Source organism: Marmota monax, unplaced genomic scaffold (assembly GCF_021218885.2).
Source record: "Marmota monax isolate L192 unplaced genomic scaffold, Marmota_monax_Labrador192_F-V1.1 WCK01_AAM20220418_F8-fsc00068, whole genome shotgun sequence".
NCBI classification, from domain to species: Eukaryota; Metazoa; Chordata; class Mammalia; order Rodentia; family Sciuridae; genus Marmota; species Marmota monax.
This window is the reverse complement of record NW_026692352.1, coordinates 7337402-7356690: the sequence shown is the minus strand read 5'-3', so window position 1 is coordinate 7356690 and position 19289 is coordinate 7337402. Positions and strand designations below refer to the sequence as shown.

Here is a 19289-nt window from a genome sequence, read left to right as displayed (position 1 = left end):
TTCTAACTTTCAGAGTCTGTGTTGAAAGATCAGCAGTTATCCCGATTGGTTACCCCTAAATGTAATCTGCTTCCTCTCTCTTGTGGCTTTTAAGATTCTCTCCTTATTCTGTATGTTGGGCATCTTCATTATTATGTTTCTTGGTGTGGATCTCTTATGATTTTGTACATTCGGTGTCCTGTAGGCTTCTAGTATTTGGATTTCTTTTTCATTCTTTAAGTCTGGGAAGTTTTCTAGTATTATTTCATTGAATAGTTGCTCATTCCCTTGGTTTGGACCTCTATACCCTCTTGTATCCCAATAACTCTTAGGTTTGGTTTCTTTATGTTATCCCATAATTCTTGGATGTTCTGCTCATGATTTCTTAACATTCTCGCTGAGCTGTCTATGTTCTTTTCAAGTTGAAAAACTTTGTCTTCTTTGTCTGAAGCTCTATCTTCTAAGTGTTCTACTCTGCTGGTAATACTCTCATTTGAGTTTTTAATTTGGTTTATTGTTTCCTGCATTTCCAGGATTTCTATTTGTTTGTTTTTTATATCCTCTATCTCCCTGTATAGTTGATCTTTTGCTTCCTGGATTTGTTTATGTAATTCATTGTCAAAGTGATTTTTCATTGTCTGAATTTGCTGTCTAATGTCTTCCTTGAGACTCCAGATCATCTGAAGCATGTATATCCTGAACTCTTTGTCTGACATTCCATCAGCTGCAGATATTACCTCATCTAATGTTGAATTAACCTGTATTGTTTGTGGTCCTTTTTTTCCTTGTCTTTTCATACTGCTCATGATTCTTTCTAGCTTTGTGAAACTGTTGTGTTAATGTTTTCCCCTTATATATTTGTATTGTTCTTGTATAGCTCCAAAATCCCTCTTTTGCGGAGAAAGACAATGTTAACAGTTCCCAATATCAACAGTACATTATCTAAGCACAAGTTTTCATTATTAATACATTTATAGTTAGATTCTAAGTCTATAGATATTGGTTTTAATTATTACTTAAGAATATATTCATTAGTTTCATAAAAGGCGTACCATATCTGGTGGCATATAGAAAACTTAATTTCAGACGAAGGATGTTATACTTAGAGGGAAAGGAGTGAGGGTATGAGGTTAAACTAACTTAGCACCTTTGGAGAACTCTAACCAATAGACTGGTAATTTATGGAAGAATGTATAGACTTCAACCTCCTATCTGTATTTAGATAGTTACCCTATGTATAGATAGCAAAAATTAGGAGATTGAAAGTGGGATAGAGAGAATATGAATGAAAAAAAGAAAAAGATAACAATAAAGAAAAGAGAAATAAGAGAAGGAAAAGGAAAGTAAGATAGAAATAAAGAAAAAAAATGGGGGGGAAGGTAGGGTATATGTAATTCCTCTATATTATATTACTTGGTAATTCGGTTGTTCATGCACAGTTCTTGGTTTCACATATGTTGAAGTTGTGGAAGAGAGACAAGAAAAGAGAGAAAGAAAGAGAGAAAAAAAGTCTCTCAGAACACTGTTTTCCTTGCTTCCAGTAGGTGGCGTTGTCTATTCCTAGCTTGAGCCTCTGTATTCAGGGTGGTGGGTATAGCCAGTGTGAAAGGAAATGAGCTTCCACCTGTATCTTCCCTACTCTAGTCTCTGAGGTAGAAACCAGGTGCCTGTACACTTGTTGTTTTGCGTTGATAGCTACAACCCCCAAAAGCTTGTGGGAAATATTTTGAGTTATCGCAGCTAAGGGTGGGGGAGTTGGAAACCGGGTACCTGGATCAGCCGCAGAACCGTGCTGGTAGCCACACCCCCTTTGATGGGTTTTAAGGGTTGATGGGCTTCCTCCGGACTAGCACACGGGGCGGAGCTGGATTTCTTCCTCTGGTGTGGCTTGGCGCGCGCCGGGCGTCTTCCTCCTCCGGTGTTGCTTGGCACGTGCCGGGCGTCTTCCTCCTCTGGTGTGGCTTGGCACGCGCCGGGCGTCTTCCAAGTGGTTTTCTTACTGTTAAGTTCCTTATGTATTTTTGTTACTGACCCTTTATCAAAATTATGGTTTATACACATTTTCCCACACTTTCTAAGTTGTCTCCTTGCTCTATTAATTATTTCTCTCTGCAGAAGTTTTTTAGTTTGATGTAATTCCATTTGTCTGGTTGTTGTTGTTGCTGTTGCCTGTGATTTTGGGGTCACATATAAGAAATCATTTTTCCCAGACCAGTGTCCTGGAGCTTTTCCCCAATTTTCTTCAAGTAGTTTTTACTATTTCAGATCTTAATTCATTTTGAATTGATTTTTGTATATAATGTGAGATAAGGACCTAATTTCATTCTTCTGCATGTGGATATGCAGTTTTCTCGATACCATTTTTAGATGCATTATAATTATACATAATAGTGGGATTTGTTGTCAAATATTCATACAAGCACATAACAGTTTGGTCAGTTTCATCCTCCTGTACCTCCCTTTCCCTTCCCCTGGTCCCTCCTGTACTCTTCTAATCTTCCTTCTATTTTCATGAGATTTCCCACACTCTTTTTTTTCTTTTCTTCCTTTTTATTTATCTCTAGCTTCCACAAAAGAGAGAAAATATGAGACCATTGACTTTCTGAGTACGGCTTATTTAACTAATACTCTCAAGTTCCATACGTTTTCTGACAAAAGTACATAATTGTTGAGAGCCACAGCCGAAGGGGCCCCAGCAAACTTCCAGCTGCCAGCAAACTTCTAGCTGCCGGCTGATGATTGGTTCACAGCGGCCCCAGCAACATCTAGCTGATTGGCTCCTCTGCAGTGATGCTCATTGGGCTGTTTCCCTGCCCTTTCAGACCACGGAGCTGCTCATTGGGGGACTTTTTTGGCTCCGCCCATGTGACCCAGCCAATCGGCCTCAAGAGCAGGATTGTGGGAGGTGGAGAGAGGCTTGTGTGGGAGAGAGAGGCTTGTGGGAAGCCGGTGGTGGCAGTTGGGGCTCTGAGGGTTTTTCCTGAGAGGCTGTTTTGTTTGGCGTGTGTGGTTCTAAAAATAAAGTTAGCTTCTTTTGACAAGTGGCTCCTGATTGTGCCCAGCCAGACTGCGGCATTTGGTGGGCCGCACGGGGAACGACTAAGGGTAAGTGAGAAGGTAAACTGCTCGCCTCTGAGGGCAGGGCGAGAGGATGGGTAGCCATTTTAAGATTCTTCTTTTGTTATTTTGTTTCACTTTTGTTTTAAGTTGCCTGTCCCTGGAGATGTGTAAGATGGAAGAAAAACCGCTCACATCTGAGGAACAGATAGGGAGAACGGACGGATGGACATTTCAGGAGGCTATTATAATGATTTTGTGTTGTTCCAATTTTGTTTCACTCTGTTTCAGTTTTGTTAGGCGTTATCTTGTTGGGTTGTATTATAGTAGAAATATGGGATCAGAAATTAGTAAAAAACAAACTGAAAGAGTGTTAAGTAAATTGTTAGAGGAAGGAGGCATCTCAGGAAAATCAAGAGCAGTCAGGGCATACGTTGATACAATACAAAAATGTGGCCCATGGCTTTTTAAGGAGGAGTTATTAAATTTATCACAATGGAACCATCATGGTGAAGATTTAAAAATAATAGAAAAGAAAAGCCCAGGGACTCTGCCAGTTGGCACATTGCCATTGTGGACGTTGGTATCTTCTTTGCTTAGTCCAAAGCCTTCAGTTCAGACAAAGGTAGAGGAAGGAGAAGACATATTGATTCAAGTAAAAGAGAAGGTCTCTCAAGTTAGTCAGAAAGAGGAAAAAATTCAAGTAAAAGAGAAGGTCTCTCGAACTAGTCAGACAGAGGAAAAAATTCAAGTAAAAGAGAAGGCCTCTCAAGCTAGTCAGACAGAGAAAGAAAGTGTAAAGCAGAAAAAGTCATCAGGGGGAAAGTTACAACAGGAGACTGCTACTAACACCTTTCTATCACCAGAGGGTGTAAGTGTCCAACCAACAGCACCACCTCTACAGGAGACTGCTACTAATACCTTTCTATCACCAGAGGACGTAAGTGTCCAACTAACAAGGCCACCTCCATATGCTGGGAGGTCCCCAACCCCCGCAGTTGATAGTTGGGATCCTGAGACAAGATCTCAAATATTAACATGCCCTGTATTTGAGGCAGGAGGGCAGTGAATTCACTATGTTTTAAATTTCAAAACAGTGAAGCAGCTAAAAGAGGCTGTAACAACCTATGGTCCTCAAGCACCCTTCACTGTAAGCATGGTCGAATCCATTAACAACTTGAACATGACGCCAGCAGATTGGGCTAATATGTGTAAAGCTGTGCTAAATGGAGGACAATACCTGTTATGGAAGGTTGCCAATGAGGAATTTTGCAAGGAGACAGCTAGGCGAAATGCAGCAGCTGGTTATCCTCAGAGAAATCTAGATATGTTGTTAGGAAAGGGACCTTATGAGGATCAGCAGCAACAAATTGCATATGATCCTGGTGTATACGCACAAATTGCTGTAGATGCAATTAAGGCATGGAAGACTTTACAAGGACATGGAGGTTTACAAGGTCAATTATCTAAGGTAATACAAGGAGCTAATGAACCTTATGCTGAATTTGTAGATAGGCTTATTCAAACAGCTACCAGAGTTTTGGGGAATACAGAACAAGCAATGCCATTACTAAAACAACTGGCTTATGAGCAAGCGAATCATTGGTGCAGAGATATCATTAGACCATGGAAACATGAAGATTTAAACACATGTATTAAATTATGTAGAGACATTAATGAACAAGAGCAAGTCGTGGCAGCTGCAGTAAAACAGGCTTTAGATGCCAGGCCAAGAACATGCTACAATTGTGAACAAACAGGACATTTTAAAAGGAATTGCCCCATAGGCAGAGGGTTTAACAAAACTAGGAATCAAAGGAGTAGAATACCAGGTATTTGCCCACGATGCCGTAGAGGGAGACATTGGGCTAATGAATGCCGTTCTCAAACCACCATAGAGGGTACTCCATTATCAAAAAACGAACAAGGACCAGGTGTTTATCCACGATATCGTGGAGAAAGGCATCAGGCTCCATTGCCAAAAAATGGACAGGGGGGCCCAATGCTCCAGGGCCCAAAACCACAAATATACGGAGCACTGGAGGAACCCAGCAACCCCATCAGGGTAGTGCCCAGGACACATTGTCCATCAGATCCCTCATCAGACAAACCAGAGGGAGCGCAGGGTTGGACATCTGCGCCTCTGCCAGATCAGTACTAACTCCAGAGGTGGGAGTTCAAATCATTCCCACAGGGGTAAAAGGACCTCTTCCCAAAGGAACAGTAGGCTTATTATTGGGACGCAGCTCTTCTACTCTAAAAGGACCTATGATAAGTCCTGGGGTAATTGATCCCGATTATGAAGGTGAAATAAAAATTATAGCCAGTTCTCCAAAGGATATATCAGTAATTTCACCAGGAGATAGAATAGCACAGTTACTAATAATACCCAGCCTACATGATAAGATTTCCAGTCGTACTGTAGAAAGAGGTTCCAAGGGATTAGACTCCACAGGTGTAGATTGGGCTATGCTTTCTTTAAATTTAGATTCTTGCCCCATGCTAAAACTAAATATTCAAGGACATGAATTTAATGGGCTACTGGATACAGGTGCAGACCTTAGCATCATCTCTCGTCAAGAATGGCCAAAACATTGGCCATTACAACAAGCCACTCAAATGCTTCAAGGCCTAGGAGTGGCGACTAATCCCCATAGAAGTGCAATGGCATTAGATTGGAAGGATCCTGAAGGATGTGAAGGAACTATACAGCCATATGTATTGGATCATCTTCCCGTAAATTTATGGGGACGAGATGTCCTAGATCAATTAGGTTTGACATTAACAAATAACATCAACCAAAATGCACCCACTATTATGACTAGACAAGGTTTTAGGAAAGGAAAAAGATTAAAAAACAAGAACAAGTCATAGCAGCACCAATACAAATAGATCAAGGAACAGACAGACATGGGTTGGATTTTCAGAAAGGGCCACTGAGACAATAAAAATTACTTGGAAATCAGAAAGACCAGTATGGGTTCCTCAGTGGCCCCTGACTAAAGAAAAGATACAAGCAGCCCATGACCTGGTCAAACAACAATTAGCGGAAGGACATATACAACCTTCTGTATGTCCCCATAATACTCCCATTTTTGTCATCAAAAAGAAATCTGGTAAATGGAGATTACTGCAAGATTTAAGAGCCATTAATAATGAGATGGTTATTATGGGACCTGCTCAATCGGGGATTCCTCAATTGTCTGCTTTGGGACTAAAAATGATAATTCTTTACAAAAGTACATAATTTTATTCTTTTTATGATGGAATAAAACTCCATTGTGTGTGTGTATATGAATGTATGTGTGTATATCCATTCATCTACTGAAAGACACCTAGGCTGGTTCCATAATTAGGCTATTATAAACATAGGTATGCATGTATCACTATATATAGTATGCTGACTTTAAGTCTTTGGGATTAATACCAAGGAGAGGTATAGCTGGGTCATATAGTGGTTCCATTCTTAGTCTTTTGAGAAACCTCCATACTGATTTCAATAGTGGTCACACTAACAATCTTACTCACTTCCTTTTCCTCCCACATCTTCACCCCAGCATTTTATATTATTTGTATTCTTGATGACTGGCATTCTAAGTAGAGTGAGGTGAAATCTCAGTGTAGTTTTGATTTGCATTTCCCTGATCACTAAATATGTTGAACATCTTTTTATATATTTTCTGGCCATTTGTATTTCTTCTTTTGAGAAGTATCTGTTTAGTTCATTGGCCCATTTATTGATTGGGTTGTTGTTTTTTCATTTTAGATTTTTGGGTTTTTTTGGTAGTGATTTTTTTTTTAGTTCTTTATGTATTCAGAATGTTGATTCTCTGCCAGAATATTAGCAAAGATTTTTCTTTCATTCCATAGCTTCTACTTTTACACTCTTATTTCCTTTACTGTGCAGAAGCTTTTTAATTTGATGCCATTCCATTTATTAATTCTTGGTACTACTCCCTAGCTTTAGGAATCCTGTTGAGGAAGTCATTGCCTGCATCTGTGTGTTGGAGTGTTGACCTTGTTTGTTCCTAGCATTTCCTCTGAAATCACTGGTCCATTTTGAGTTGACTTTTGTGCAGGATGACACAGTGATCTAGTTTCATTCTTCTACATATGGATATCCAGTTTTCCCAGCATCATTTGTTAGAAAGACTGTCTTTTGAGTACAGCCATGCCAGACTGGGAGCCCCTGTCCACCCGCCCCATCCAGTACACAGGTCCTTTGACTTGTTCCAACAATCTATTAAAACATGGTGGATTACTATGAAGTTTTAGGCATGCAGAGACAAGCCTCACCTGAGGATATCAAAAAGGCATATTGGAAACTGGCACTCAAGTGGCATCAAGATGAAAATCCTGAGAATAAAGTAGAAGCAGAGAAAAAATTCAAACAAGTAGCTGAGGCATATGAGGTGTTATCAGATGCTAAAAAACAGGACATCCATGACAAGTATGGCAAAGAAGGCTTAAATGGTGGAAGTGGAGGTGGAAGTCATTTTGACAGTCCATTTGAATTTGGCTTCACATCCCGGAACCCAGATGATGTCTTCAGGGAATTTTTTGTGGAAAGGATCCATTTTCATTCAACTTCTTTGAAGACTCATTTGAAGACTTTTTTGGGAACTGAAGGGATCCCCAAGGAAGCAGAAACCAAGATGCGGGCTCACTTTTCTCTGCTTTCAGTGGATTTCCATCATTTGGAGGTGAATTTTCTTCATTTGATACAGGATTTACTTCATTTGGGTCACTAGGTCACAGTGGCCTTACTTCATTCTCTTCTACATTATTTGGTAGCAGTAGGATGGGTAACTTCATATCTATATCACTTTTACCAAAATAGTAATCACTATGAAAAGAATTGTGGAAAATGGTCAAGAAAGAGTAGTAGTTAAAGAAGATGGCCAGTTAAAGTCCTTAATGATAAATGGAAGGAGCAGCTGCTACACTTGGATAGCAAGTAATTCAAGCACCATTTGAGGATTAACAGGAACATTTTTTTGAAGATTTCAGACAAACTTGACTTCAGTAAAATTCTACCTAATCTAAATTATTTATAAACAGCTCATCAGAGCCCCTATTTGTCATAGACTTTTGGGTTTACTATTAGGATCACACAGTAGGACATTTGTTTTTTGTCTTTAAAATTGTAATATTTGTATGCAGTTTGCTTTTTTATTAAACATAATCCAAGGTGAGCCTTGACTTTGAATAGTGCTAGGACAAGATAGTATCCTAACACCAGCATGGATATGCTTTCCATTGTGTTTGACATGTGAGCCAAGTAGTAGTGTCAGCCTGCTGTGAGCTAACATTGCCAGGATGAGTCTCCTATAGAAATAATTTGGATTTTTTCCCCAGTATTTAGTAATGAAAGATATTAATACATTAATGGTAATACATTTCTGGTTTAATATAAATTTAAGTATGTTTTCTAGTTGCACATGAATGCTGGCAACTTAGTAAAGTTTAAAGTAATGTTAAGCTTAGGCTTAAAAAAGCTGGTAAACTGGATCTTTGTAATTTGCTTTAAAAAAAAAAAAAAAGAAATGTGAATGTGTTGGTGCATTTTTTCCTGGGGGAGAAAAAAGGCTGTCTTTTCTCCAATATGTTTTTGGCACCTTGTCAAGGATCAGATAACTGTACATGTGTGCATTTATCTCTGTGTTTTCTATTCCATTGGTCTATGTGTCTGTTTTTAATGTCAGTACCATGCAGTTTTTGGTACTAATGCTCTGTAGTATAATTTAAAACTGGGTATTGTGACGCCTGTTGCATTTCTTTCTTTTCTTTTTCTTCTTCTTCTTCTTTTTTTTTTTTTTTTTTTGGTACCAGAGATTGAACTCAGGGGCACCTGACCACTGAGCCATATCCCAGCCCTATTTTATATTTTATTTAGAGACAGGATCTCACTGAGTTGCTTAGTGCCTCACTGTTACTGAGGCTGGCTTTGAACTCGTGATCCTCCTTCCTTAGCCTCCCAAACCATTGGGAGTACAGGCCTGTGCCACTGTGCCCAGCTAGCATTTATTTTTTTGCCTTAGAATTGCTTTGACTATTCTTCATCTTTTATTGTTCCATATGAATTTTAGCTCAGTGTTTTCTAGTTCTGTGAAGAATGTCATTGGTATTTTGGTGGGATTACATTGAATCTGTAGACTACTTTTGGCTATATGGTCATTTTAACAATATTAATTCTACCTATCCATGAATATGGGAGGTCTTCCTATCTTTTAGTGTCTTCTTTAATTTTTTTCTTCAGTGTTCAATAACTTTCATTAGGTATTTATTTTTGAGACTATTGCAAATGGAGATGTTTTCCTTATTTCTTTTTTAGAAGATTCATTATTGTAATATAGGAAAGCAGTTGATTTTTGTATCATGATTTTGTATCCTGCTACTTTGCTGAATTTATTTATTAGCTATAGCTGTCTTATGGTGGAGATTTTTGGATCCTGTGAATATAGGATCATATCATCTGCAAACATTTGACTTGTTTCTTTCCTACTTATGTCCCTTTTATTTCCCTTTTTTGCCTAATTGCTCTGGCTAAAATTTCAAGTACTATATTGAATAGAAGTGGTGAGAATGGACATCCTTGTCTTTTTCCTGATTTTATAGAAAATTATTTCAGTTTTTCTCAATAAGTATGATGCTGGCTTTGGGTTTGTCTTTAAAACCTTTATGATGTTGAGGTAAATTCTTCTATTCCTAGTTTCTTCGTTGTTCTTCATCATGAATGGGTGCTGAGTTTTATCTAACACTTTTGCAGCATCTATTGAGATGATTATGTGATTTTGTTCTTAATTCTATTCTTTCCTTTCACATAGTATGTTCTTGGCACCTTTGTCAGAAATCACTGGGCCATGATGCATGTATGTTGGGGGTGGAGGGACAGTGCTCTACAATTTTATCAGATGTGCAGGTTTGTGGATCCAACACCACCACCAAGATACAGACCATCACTACATTTATCCCTTGTGTTGTCCTCTTATAACCAAAGTCTGTTTCCTTCCATTTCTTTCCTCACTGCCTCAAACCCTAACTCATGGCAAAATTTCTGTAATATTATTTCAAGAACAAGTCAATTCATACAGCATGCAACATTTTGTGATTGGCTACTTTTTTTCATTTAGCACAATTCCCATGAGATTTGTCCAAGTCTCCGAATTATTAATATTAGTTTCTTTTTGTTTATGGGTAGTATGTGATAGTATGGATATACTTAAGTTTTGTATAATCATTCACTAACTTGAGGACAATTGTTTCTATTTATAAGCTGTTACAAATAAAACTATTATGAATATTTATATACAGATTTGTATGTGAATGCAAGTTTTTATTTCACTGGGATAAATGTCCATGAATGCAGTTGTTGGGTTATGGTAATTACATGGCCAGTTTAATAAGAAACTGCCAGACTTTTTCAGAGGTGATACCGTTTTACATTTTTGCCAGGAATATACGATCCAGAGTTTCTGCATCCTTGCCAATTTTTGTTGTTGTTACTGTATTTTAATTATTCTGATAGATATAGAGTGACATAATTGTGGTCTAAATTTTTATTCTTTTATGGATAATGATGTTGAACATCTGATATCCTAATTTTCTAGTGGTATGTTCTTTTCATTAAAATGTGTTTTTCTTTTCTTTATTGTTGAATTTTAAGAGTTCTTTATATATTCTAGATTCTAGTTCTTTGTTGGATATGGTTTGCAAATATTTTCTCCCAATATTATCTGTAGCATCTTCTTACAAGGTCTTCCACAGTGTAAAACTTTATTTATTTTTTTTTAACTTTGATGGTGTCCAACTTAGTAGCAGCATTCACTCTGATGTATCATATTTTTAGTTCAAGTCTAAGAACTCTTTGCTTTGCCCTAGATTTCAAAGATTTTCTCCTATATTTTTCTAAAAGTTTTATATTTTTACTTATGCATTCAAATCTGTTATCCATTTTTAGTTCATTTTTCTATATAGTGTGAGTTTAGGTTGAGATTTTGATATATTTTTTTTTCCTGACCTATGGCCATCCAGCTCTTCAGTATCATTTGTTGAAATACGATTCTTTCATTGATTGTTTTTATACCTTTGTCAAAAATTATTTGGTCATAGTTATGTAAGTCTGTTTCTGAATTTTCTGTTCTGGTCCACTGATTTATGTGCCTGTCTTGATAACCATAAGTTATATGGTAAGCCTTAATACCCAGTAAAGTGATTCCCTCTCACTTTATTCTTTTCAAGGATTGTTTTAATATTCTAGGACTATGCCTTTCCATAAAAATTTTAGAATCAGCTGGCTTAATTATTCAAAAAAACTTTGTTGGAACTTTTATAGAACTTACATTAAACTTACAGATCAGTTTGGGGACAGTTGACAGCTTTATTGCATTGGATTGAAATCCATGAACACATCTCTCCATTTTGTTTTAATATTTTTTAATATATATATTTTTAGTTGTTGATAGACCTTTATTTTATTTATTTATATGTGATGCTGAGAATTGAACCCAGTGCCTCACACATGCCAGGCAAGTGCCCTACCACTGAGCCCCAGCCCCAGCCCATTTGTTAAAATGTTCTTTTATTACTTCTAACAGTATTTTGTAATTTCAACATAAGAGCTTATACTTGTTTTCTTACATTTGTACCTAAATATGTAGTTTTCTTTAAAGTGATTATTGATGGTATTGTCTTTAATTTCAGTTTCTATATATTCCTTATTAATATAGAGAAATAGAATTGGTTTTTGAGTTTGGGTTTCAAAAAGTACAAGAAGTAACTTTTTACTACTGGTTGCCTAATTTCCTTTTCCTCCCCCACTCCTTTAGTTATTGATATTTATTTATTTATTTATTTATTTATTTATATGCAGTGCTGAGAATTGAACCCAGTGCCTCATACATGCTAAGCAAGAGCTCTGCCACTGAGCTACAATCCCAGCCTTCCTTTTTTTCTTTTTAAAATTTATCTTAAGTTGGTCTGTAGAATTTTCTTAGAGGTAGTTCTTATAAATTAATTGCTAGTAATACTGGCAGTAGAAATATTATTTAAAATTTATGTGCTGAGGCTAAGAGCTTGCCAGGCTAATGTTAAGAGCTGGGACTCAAACACAGGCTTGCACCGAGCACTTTCCAATATGACATACCATATCAGCATTTAAAAACAATTTTTTTTGACGGTACCAATGTAGTATGTTTTCAGACTAGGACTGAATCCCTAAAAATGACAACCTGGCTAGAATTATTAAGTGCTTCTTTACTTTTTTCCTGTCTCTGTAGACAGTGTACAATTTTCTACTAACATTCAGTGCCTTGAGACAAATTGAGTTTTATTCCCTTTAATCCAATTCTTATAAAAATTCTTTATATTTGAAATTTAAAACATTCATCAGATTGATATTTATTTTATGCCCCCAACTAATATTTATGGAGCCAGGTATTATGCTAGGTCTGAATATACTGGGGTGAATAAGACATTATTCTTTAACTTGCTGATGGTCAAGTAAAGAAGACTAGTAGGTGATCAGATCATTGGAGTTAGGGGTAGGGTCATAAGCACTGGAATACATTAAAGTAGGGGTGGTGAGTGATACAGCTAAGTGCAGGTGTTACATGAGTATGTGCCAGAGATATCTCATACTAGCTTGTAGAAGACAACTATTAAAGAGTCAGAGACTGGGAATTGATTTCCCAAGTGGTAGCTTGAAATTGGGGTAGGAATATTTACACCATGAAACTTTGGAAATGCCCCAAATAAGGCTTTCCTTTTTCTTTTTCTTTTGTTAAATTTCCCTTAAGAAATCTAGTTTACCAGTATACCCCTGTTTCTATAGGAATAGAGCTACTAGATTTAATCCTTCATCTCTCTGCATGAACCTTTCTGTCAAGTTGAATCTTGTCTCTGGATGAACTACTGCAGATTTAGGCAACAGCCTTTCACAAACATGGTGGCTGCTCCTCTCTTTAAGATGTTGAGAGCTAAACTGGATCTAATTACCCTATGGTAATATAATAATCTCTTGTTCCAGAGATTATAAAGCAGCTAACATCAACATCAACTTATACGTTGTCAATGAGCCCTGGCTATACTCACTAGCCTGGTGTTCCAGGATTAACTCAGTGACCACAGACAACATTCCACTCCTGAGTCAGCTTAATCACCCTCAATTCTTCATGGTAAGCCTCTTGTTCAGATTGTTCTAAGCCTAGTACAATAGTGGTCTATATCCCCTCCCCTATGTTGCCCACTGTGCAGTCCGCGGGAGAGCTACTTAAAAACAAAGACTTCTATAAATAATGGAGATGTGGCATTCTCCATTTTACCCAGATCCTTCTATGATTTTTATTTATTGAATCTTTACAATGTGCTTTGTAACTTACCCCTCTGAATAGGCCACTATTATTTTTATCCCCATGAGCTCCAAGATGTCTCTGCACAGGACCTCATGATGTAATATTCATAATTAGATCTGACTGTAGAGGGTTTTTTTTTGTGTGTGTGTACTCCTGCCTTGCTTGGAGGTATGGCAACAGTGGCAATGGGGTGTGGAAAGAAAAACCAAGTGTACATGACTCAAAAGTGAAAACTGTTTCTTAAGCAAAATTTTTCTGAAGAGGTGAACCAGTGTTCACTTGTCTTCCTTGGAACCTTGGCTAACCAGTTACCATATCAGAGAGAGAGAGTGAGGGCGAGCGAGCGAGCGAGCATGCGCACACTTTGTGGTACTGGGGATTGAATCTGGCCTTGCACATGCTGTTCAAGCTCTCTGCCATTGAGCTACATCACCAGTCCCCCATCTTTTATTATTTTATTTTGAGACAAGGTCTTACTAAGATGTCCAGGCTGGCCTCAAACTTGCAATCCTCTTGCCTCAGCTTCTTGAGTAGCTGAGGTTACAGGAATGTGCCATCGTGCTAGCCTGTGTTTTTTATCTATATAGAAAGTAAGTTGACAATCTCATAGGGTAGGTACTGCATTAAAGCCCACTGGTTGAAATATGGAATCACTGACCCCTTTTTTCTCTGTTGACTTGAGCAACTTTCTGGAGATAATAATGAAGGAAACCTTGGATGACAGATCCATCAGCATAGGTGAAGCCTTTCTACCCACTTGTTCCTATAAACTGTCCTTAATGTGTACACTATATATTTTTCTGATATTTTGGTTTCTAAAATTGATTATAAAAAAATATTTGGTTTTTAAAATTCATTATATGAAATTCAGTCATTATGAAAATATATAATTTAGAAAGCAATACATGCTCTATACCTATCTCCCTGAATCAATAATGTCTCAAAGTTGTTCCTTTGGCAAGTATACTTTTACTTAAATGATACTGGTATTTCTGAAAGTTTTTTTTTTCCATTTCAGTGGGGGCACAGCAAAGTCATATTGTATAGGGGCTTTTATAGATTTGAAAGGAATACTGTGGTTCTTTTTATCAATAGTATATAAAATATAATTCACATATTTTATTTGAATTTAAAATTCATTTATGTTTTGGTAAAGTCTTTGGGGATATTTAAGCTGATTGAGTTCTATGTTCTCTTGCTTATTCAAACACCCAAATGAACTAGCTATTGTTTTTCTAATTTTTGTTTCTTTAAAACAGAAAAAGAACATAAAGTCACTGAGAGAAACAATTGATATGAGGAATCCACCAAGATTTTTATAGTTTCCCTATCTTACTCTTAGTGTTTCACCCACACCAAATCCAGGTGTAGTTTATTTTTCGAATTAGTCTTTCTTCATTTGACTTAGTTTTCTTGAAGATGACTATTATAGTTTAAACATAAGTTGCCCCCGATAAAAGCTCATGTGTGAGACCATGCAAGAATTTTCAGAGATAAAATAATTAAGTTATGAGAGGTATAACCTAATTTGTGGATCAATCCAAATATGGATTGATTGGGTGGTAACTGTAGGTAAGTGTGCTGGTAGGGTGTGGGTGGAGGAAGTAGGTCACTGGGGTGTGACTTTGGGGCTTATATTTTGTTCCTGGTGAGCAAAGAGTTCTCTCTACTTCTACTTATATCCTGAGCTGCTTGTCTCTGCCATCCCCTTCTGCCATGATGTACTGCCTCACCTTGGCCCAGAGATATGGGGTGAGTCAACCATGGACTGAAACTCTAAAACAAAATAAATGTTTCCTCCTCTAGATTGTTCTTGTTGTTCAAGAAACTGAGTAAATAATGACACAGAAACTGAGTAAAATAATGACATACTTTTTTCACTCACATTTTATAGATGTGAGCAAAATTTAATCACATTCAACAATTACAATAACAAGCACTGCTGACTTATAGTTAAGCCATTTGGGGAAAAATTAGAGATGAAGGGTGAATACTGTTTTGTCCTTTGTACATTGCCTGCATGTGTGTGACAGTGACTTAGAATAGCTGCATAATTTCTAATAATTAATGTGTTTGAGACTGCCACATCTATAAAGTCTTCTTTACCTAGTCTGCCCCTCTTTCTTCTCTTTGCCAGCCTAGACAGCAGAGCAAGGGACTTAGCCCATAGCATCTAAAACTCCTTCCAACTGTAAAGTTCTTTAACAGTGGTTTATTTTATGTTTTGCAGTCACCAACAAAGTATCTGTTCATATGGCTTTTCACAGATATTGTTTCTGCAGTTTTCATTATTGCTATATTTTTTTATTGCTGGTAAGTACATATTTATAATTTAAATTAATTTTGTTCAAATAAAAAAAAATGGATTTTTATAGAAATTTAGAAGAAACAGTTATACTCTTCCTATAATCATACATGGCAAGATGGGCCTTACAATCTAAACTTCTCGTTCTTCTTATGCTGCCACACCTTCCTCTTTCCAACACAAGTCAATATTTTCAGGGCAAGGACCCTCACTAACATTTAATCAAGTCTGTTACCATAGATTCAGTGTGAAGCAGTTGGGAGGGGATAGGGGTTGTCCAGAACAAATGCCTCCACCTTTCTACTTGCCAAAATGAAAGAGCAGGGTTTTGACCAGGGTCACAGACCGGGAAGGATAAGTTTTGGAACTGGCTGGGTAGTTCTGGGAAAATCACTGTCCCTTTCCGGGTTATAGTTATCTGTTAAAGAAAATGACATTTGAGAATACTTGCAGGACAAATACAATAGGATTGCAAATTTTAAGGTTAGAAAAGAAAAGGGACATCCTGGAAGAAGAAGGTTAGTTAGAGGAGACCATGGTTCTTTAGACCCCATTATTACCTGATGTGTGACTTAACCTTTAAAGTGAGGGAAGCATAAACCTGCTAATGTGGGAATCTGACCAGATAATGTTTCTTTTCTGACCACTGCCATGGATTTTTTTGCCTTTTTTCAAAAAGGCCTGTGAGTTTATGGATGGTTTGCTTCCTTCTAGGTGGAGAGAAATTAAAAAAGAAAAACTGCAGGAAAGTGTCAGCCCTCCCACAGGTAAAGCAGAGGCCTCACCCACTCCTTTCTCTTCATCACTTCCTTTGCTTCAAAGAGACAGGATCTGCTTTTTGTGTTTCTGACAACAGCTGAGGGTGTCTGGGAGATTAGGGGGTAGGGACCAAGAAGAAGTCTGGAAGTATAGTCAGTTCCACCTTTATCCATGGGTTTCAATCAAACTCCAGTGGAAAACATTTGAAAAAAATGTTGTTGTTGCTAAGGTGTATTATGTAGTCAGGCTTATGACAGTTGTGTCTGTACTGATCATGTAGACTTTTTTCATGTCATGAGTCCTGTGTCACTTAACAATGGGGATACAGTCTCAGAAATGCTTTGTTAGGTGATTTTATTGTTGTGTAAAGATCATAGAGTTACTTACACAAACCTAGGTAGAGTCTATATTTATTTATGTATATGTACACCATATAGTGTAGGAGTGTGTGCATATGTGTAAGGAATAGTATGGTAGTATATATAGTATATATATATATAGTACATGGTATAGATGGTATAACTTAGTGCTGCTAGGGCCATGATGAACAAAACAACATGGTATTAAATCAAGCACAGGAGAAAATGATAAAATTGAGAGATTTGGTAAACATGAAACATATGAGGCTGCTGACAGAACAAGACATATTGTTTTACGGTAAACCTTTTTATAAGAAGATATATTTAAATATATATTTTATGCATATTAAATATATATTTAATAATATAGTTATTAAATTATAAATGATTTATCAACAAGTATTATATACTGGATATAATTGTAAAATTAGCAATATAGTAGATTTATTTATAAGAACATCAACACAAATGTGTAATGTGTTATACTCTGATGTCATGATGGCTAGAATTTCACTTGAAGACAGGAATTTTTCAGCTCTATTATGACCTTTTGGGACCACTATCATATATGCAGTCCATAATTGAGCTTAACACTGTTATGCAGCACATGACTGCGATTTCTAAACAATACAAGGAAAAGACTATTTATATGCACTTACATCATATTAGGTATTGAAAGTAATCTAGAGATGATTTAAAATTTCATGGGAGGATATGTATGCATTATAAATCTATTTTATATAAGAGACTTGAGCATCTACAGAGTTTGATGGAAGTTAGTTGTCTAACAAGGGATGGCTACATAGGCTGCTAGAGATTCTGGAAGACCCTTTATATCAAGCTTCAGATTTTAGGCTTTATCCTCTAAGTAATGAGATCCGTTGGAAGATTTCAAGCATAAGTGTTAATTTGTTTACTTCTTCATATATTCATGCATCACACAATTATTGAGTACCAACTTTATGCTAGGTACGCTGGGAGAAGTTGAAGACAAATGAAAACTGTGAAGGGTGGCCTAAGAGAGAGCAGTGAGGAAGCAGGCAGCTTATCAGTTGACACATTAAGCCAGGCATCTAGGTCCAGGCTGCAGAGTAGCTACCATGCCCAGTAGGGGTGAAGATGCTTGATGGAGCTTCAGGCAATCAGGAGGTGACAAATGTGTTTCAAACATGTGAGTGGTAAGGTCATATGTGATTAAGGAAGTGAGATACACCCAGCGAAAGGAAGGGAAGCTAGAACTTTTTTCTCAGAGGATTGTGAGGATAATCACACAGTGAGGTAATAGTTTTGGAAACCAGTGCAATGTCAGAGGGAAAACCAATTAGGCAGAAATTGTATTATGGTTTATTGTTTCCTTCCATAGTTCCTAGAGCTTTAAGTAAAGGTGCAGTCACAAAATCATGAATTAATTTCATTTCTGTGGACAATAGTGGAAATCCTAAGATTCCGTGTACCAGCTAGCAGAGGACTGAATTTAGGATTGTAGGAATGGATCCGCGGGGCCATGAAAAACTTAGTTTAGAAATTTGAATAAATTAAGTGGAGTTCAGCGGTCTTTATCTTATGTGTTTTATAAAACTCAAAGTTTAAGCCAAGTTCATCTAAATTTCTAAGTAGCAGGGAGATCTCAGTTCCCTGTTTCATGGATTTTAAGATCATTCTACTGGCTATGTTAAGAAGTCTGAGGGCTGTATTCCAGCTGTTTATCATTATAAATAGTTGTATTAGTAAACTAGGGCTGCTGTTAAAGAGAGAGAAAAAAAAAAGACAAGCACAGTGCTATACATCTATAATCCCAGCACCAGGAGGATTGTGATCAAGGCTAACTTCAGCAACTTAGCCAGATCTTGCCTCAAAATTAAAAAAAAAATCAAAAGGGATGGTAATGCAACTTAGTGTCAGAGCACCTCTGGGTTAAATCCAGAAGACAAAACCAAACAAAAAATAAAGCAAAACAGAACATAGACTGTGTGGTGTGAACAACAGAAATTTGTGTTCTCACAGTTTTGGAGGCTAGAAGTCCAAGATCAAAGAGCTAGCAAATTTGGTTTCTGGGAGAGCTTTCTTTCTAGCTTATATGTAGCTATCTTCCCAGGTATCCTCATAGGCCTTTCCTGTGTGATTGTTTGTAAAAAGAGAGATCTCTTCCTCCTCTTAAAGACATCAGTGCTACCAGATTAGGGACACATTCTCATGACCTCATTTACCCTTAATTATCTTCTTAATAACCCTGTTTCCAAATATGGTCACATTGAGTGTTAGGGCTTCAACATAAATTTGTTGAAGGCAAAATAATATTTCAGTCTATAACAATAATCCATCCAAGAAATGATTTAAGCATGGAAATACTTCAGAAACCGGGCAGAGAAGTTTTGAAGGAAAAGTTAAAAAAAACTAAGTTTGGATGAAGGAGGTAGCTATAAATACCTTAGAAGTACTAAGTTAACTTGTCCCTATTCCCTGCCATGTTGAAATGAT

General features: G+C 37.1%; 1 protein-coding gene and 1 pseudogene across 1 annotated transcript in view; both read left to right on the top strand.

The window, feature by feature from the left end:
• The window catches only part of Gdpd4 (glycerophosphodiester phosphodiesterase domain containing 4), a 100797-nt gene extending 84254 nt beyond the window's left edge, over window positions 1–16543 (top strand). Inside the window, exons 12-14 of the mRNA XM_046442135.1 lie at window positions 13064–13211; window positions 15619–15701; window positions 16408–16543. Of these exons, the coding sequence (XP_046298091.1) occupies window positions 13064–13211; window positions 15619–15701; window positions 16408–16543 (367 nt within the window). The remainder of the gene's footprint in view (window positions 1–13063; window positions 13212–15618; window positions 15702–16407) is intronic.
• Window positions 7287–7997, top strand: LOC124091197 (dnaJ homolog subfamily B member 6-like; annotated as a pseudogene).
• Window positions 16544–19289: the final 2746 nt, after the last annotated feature.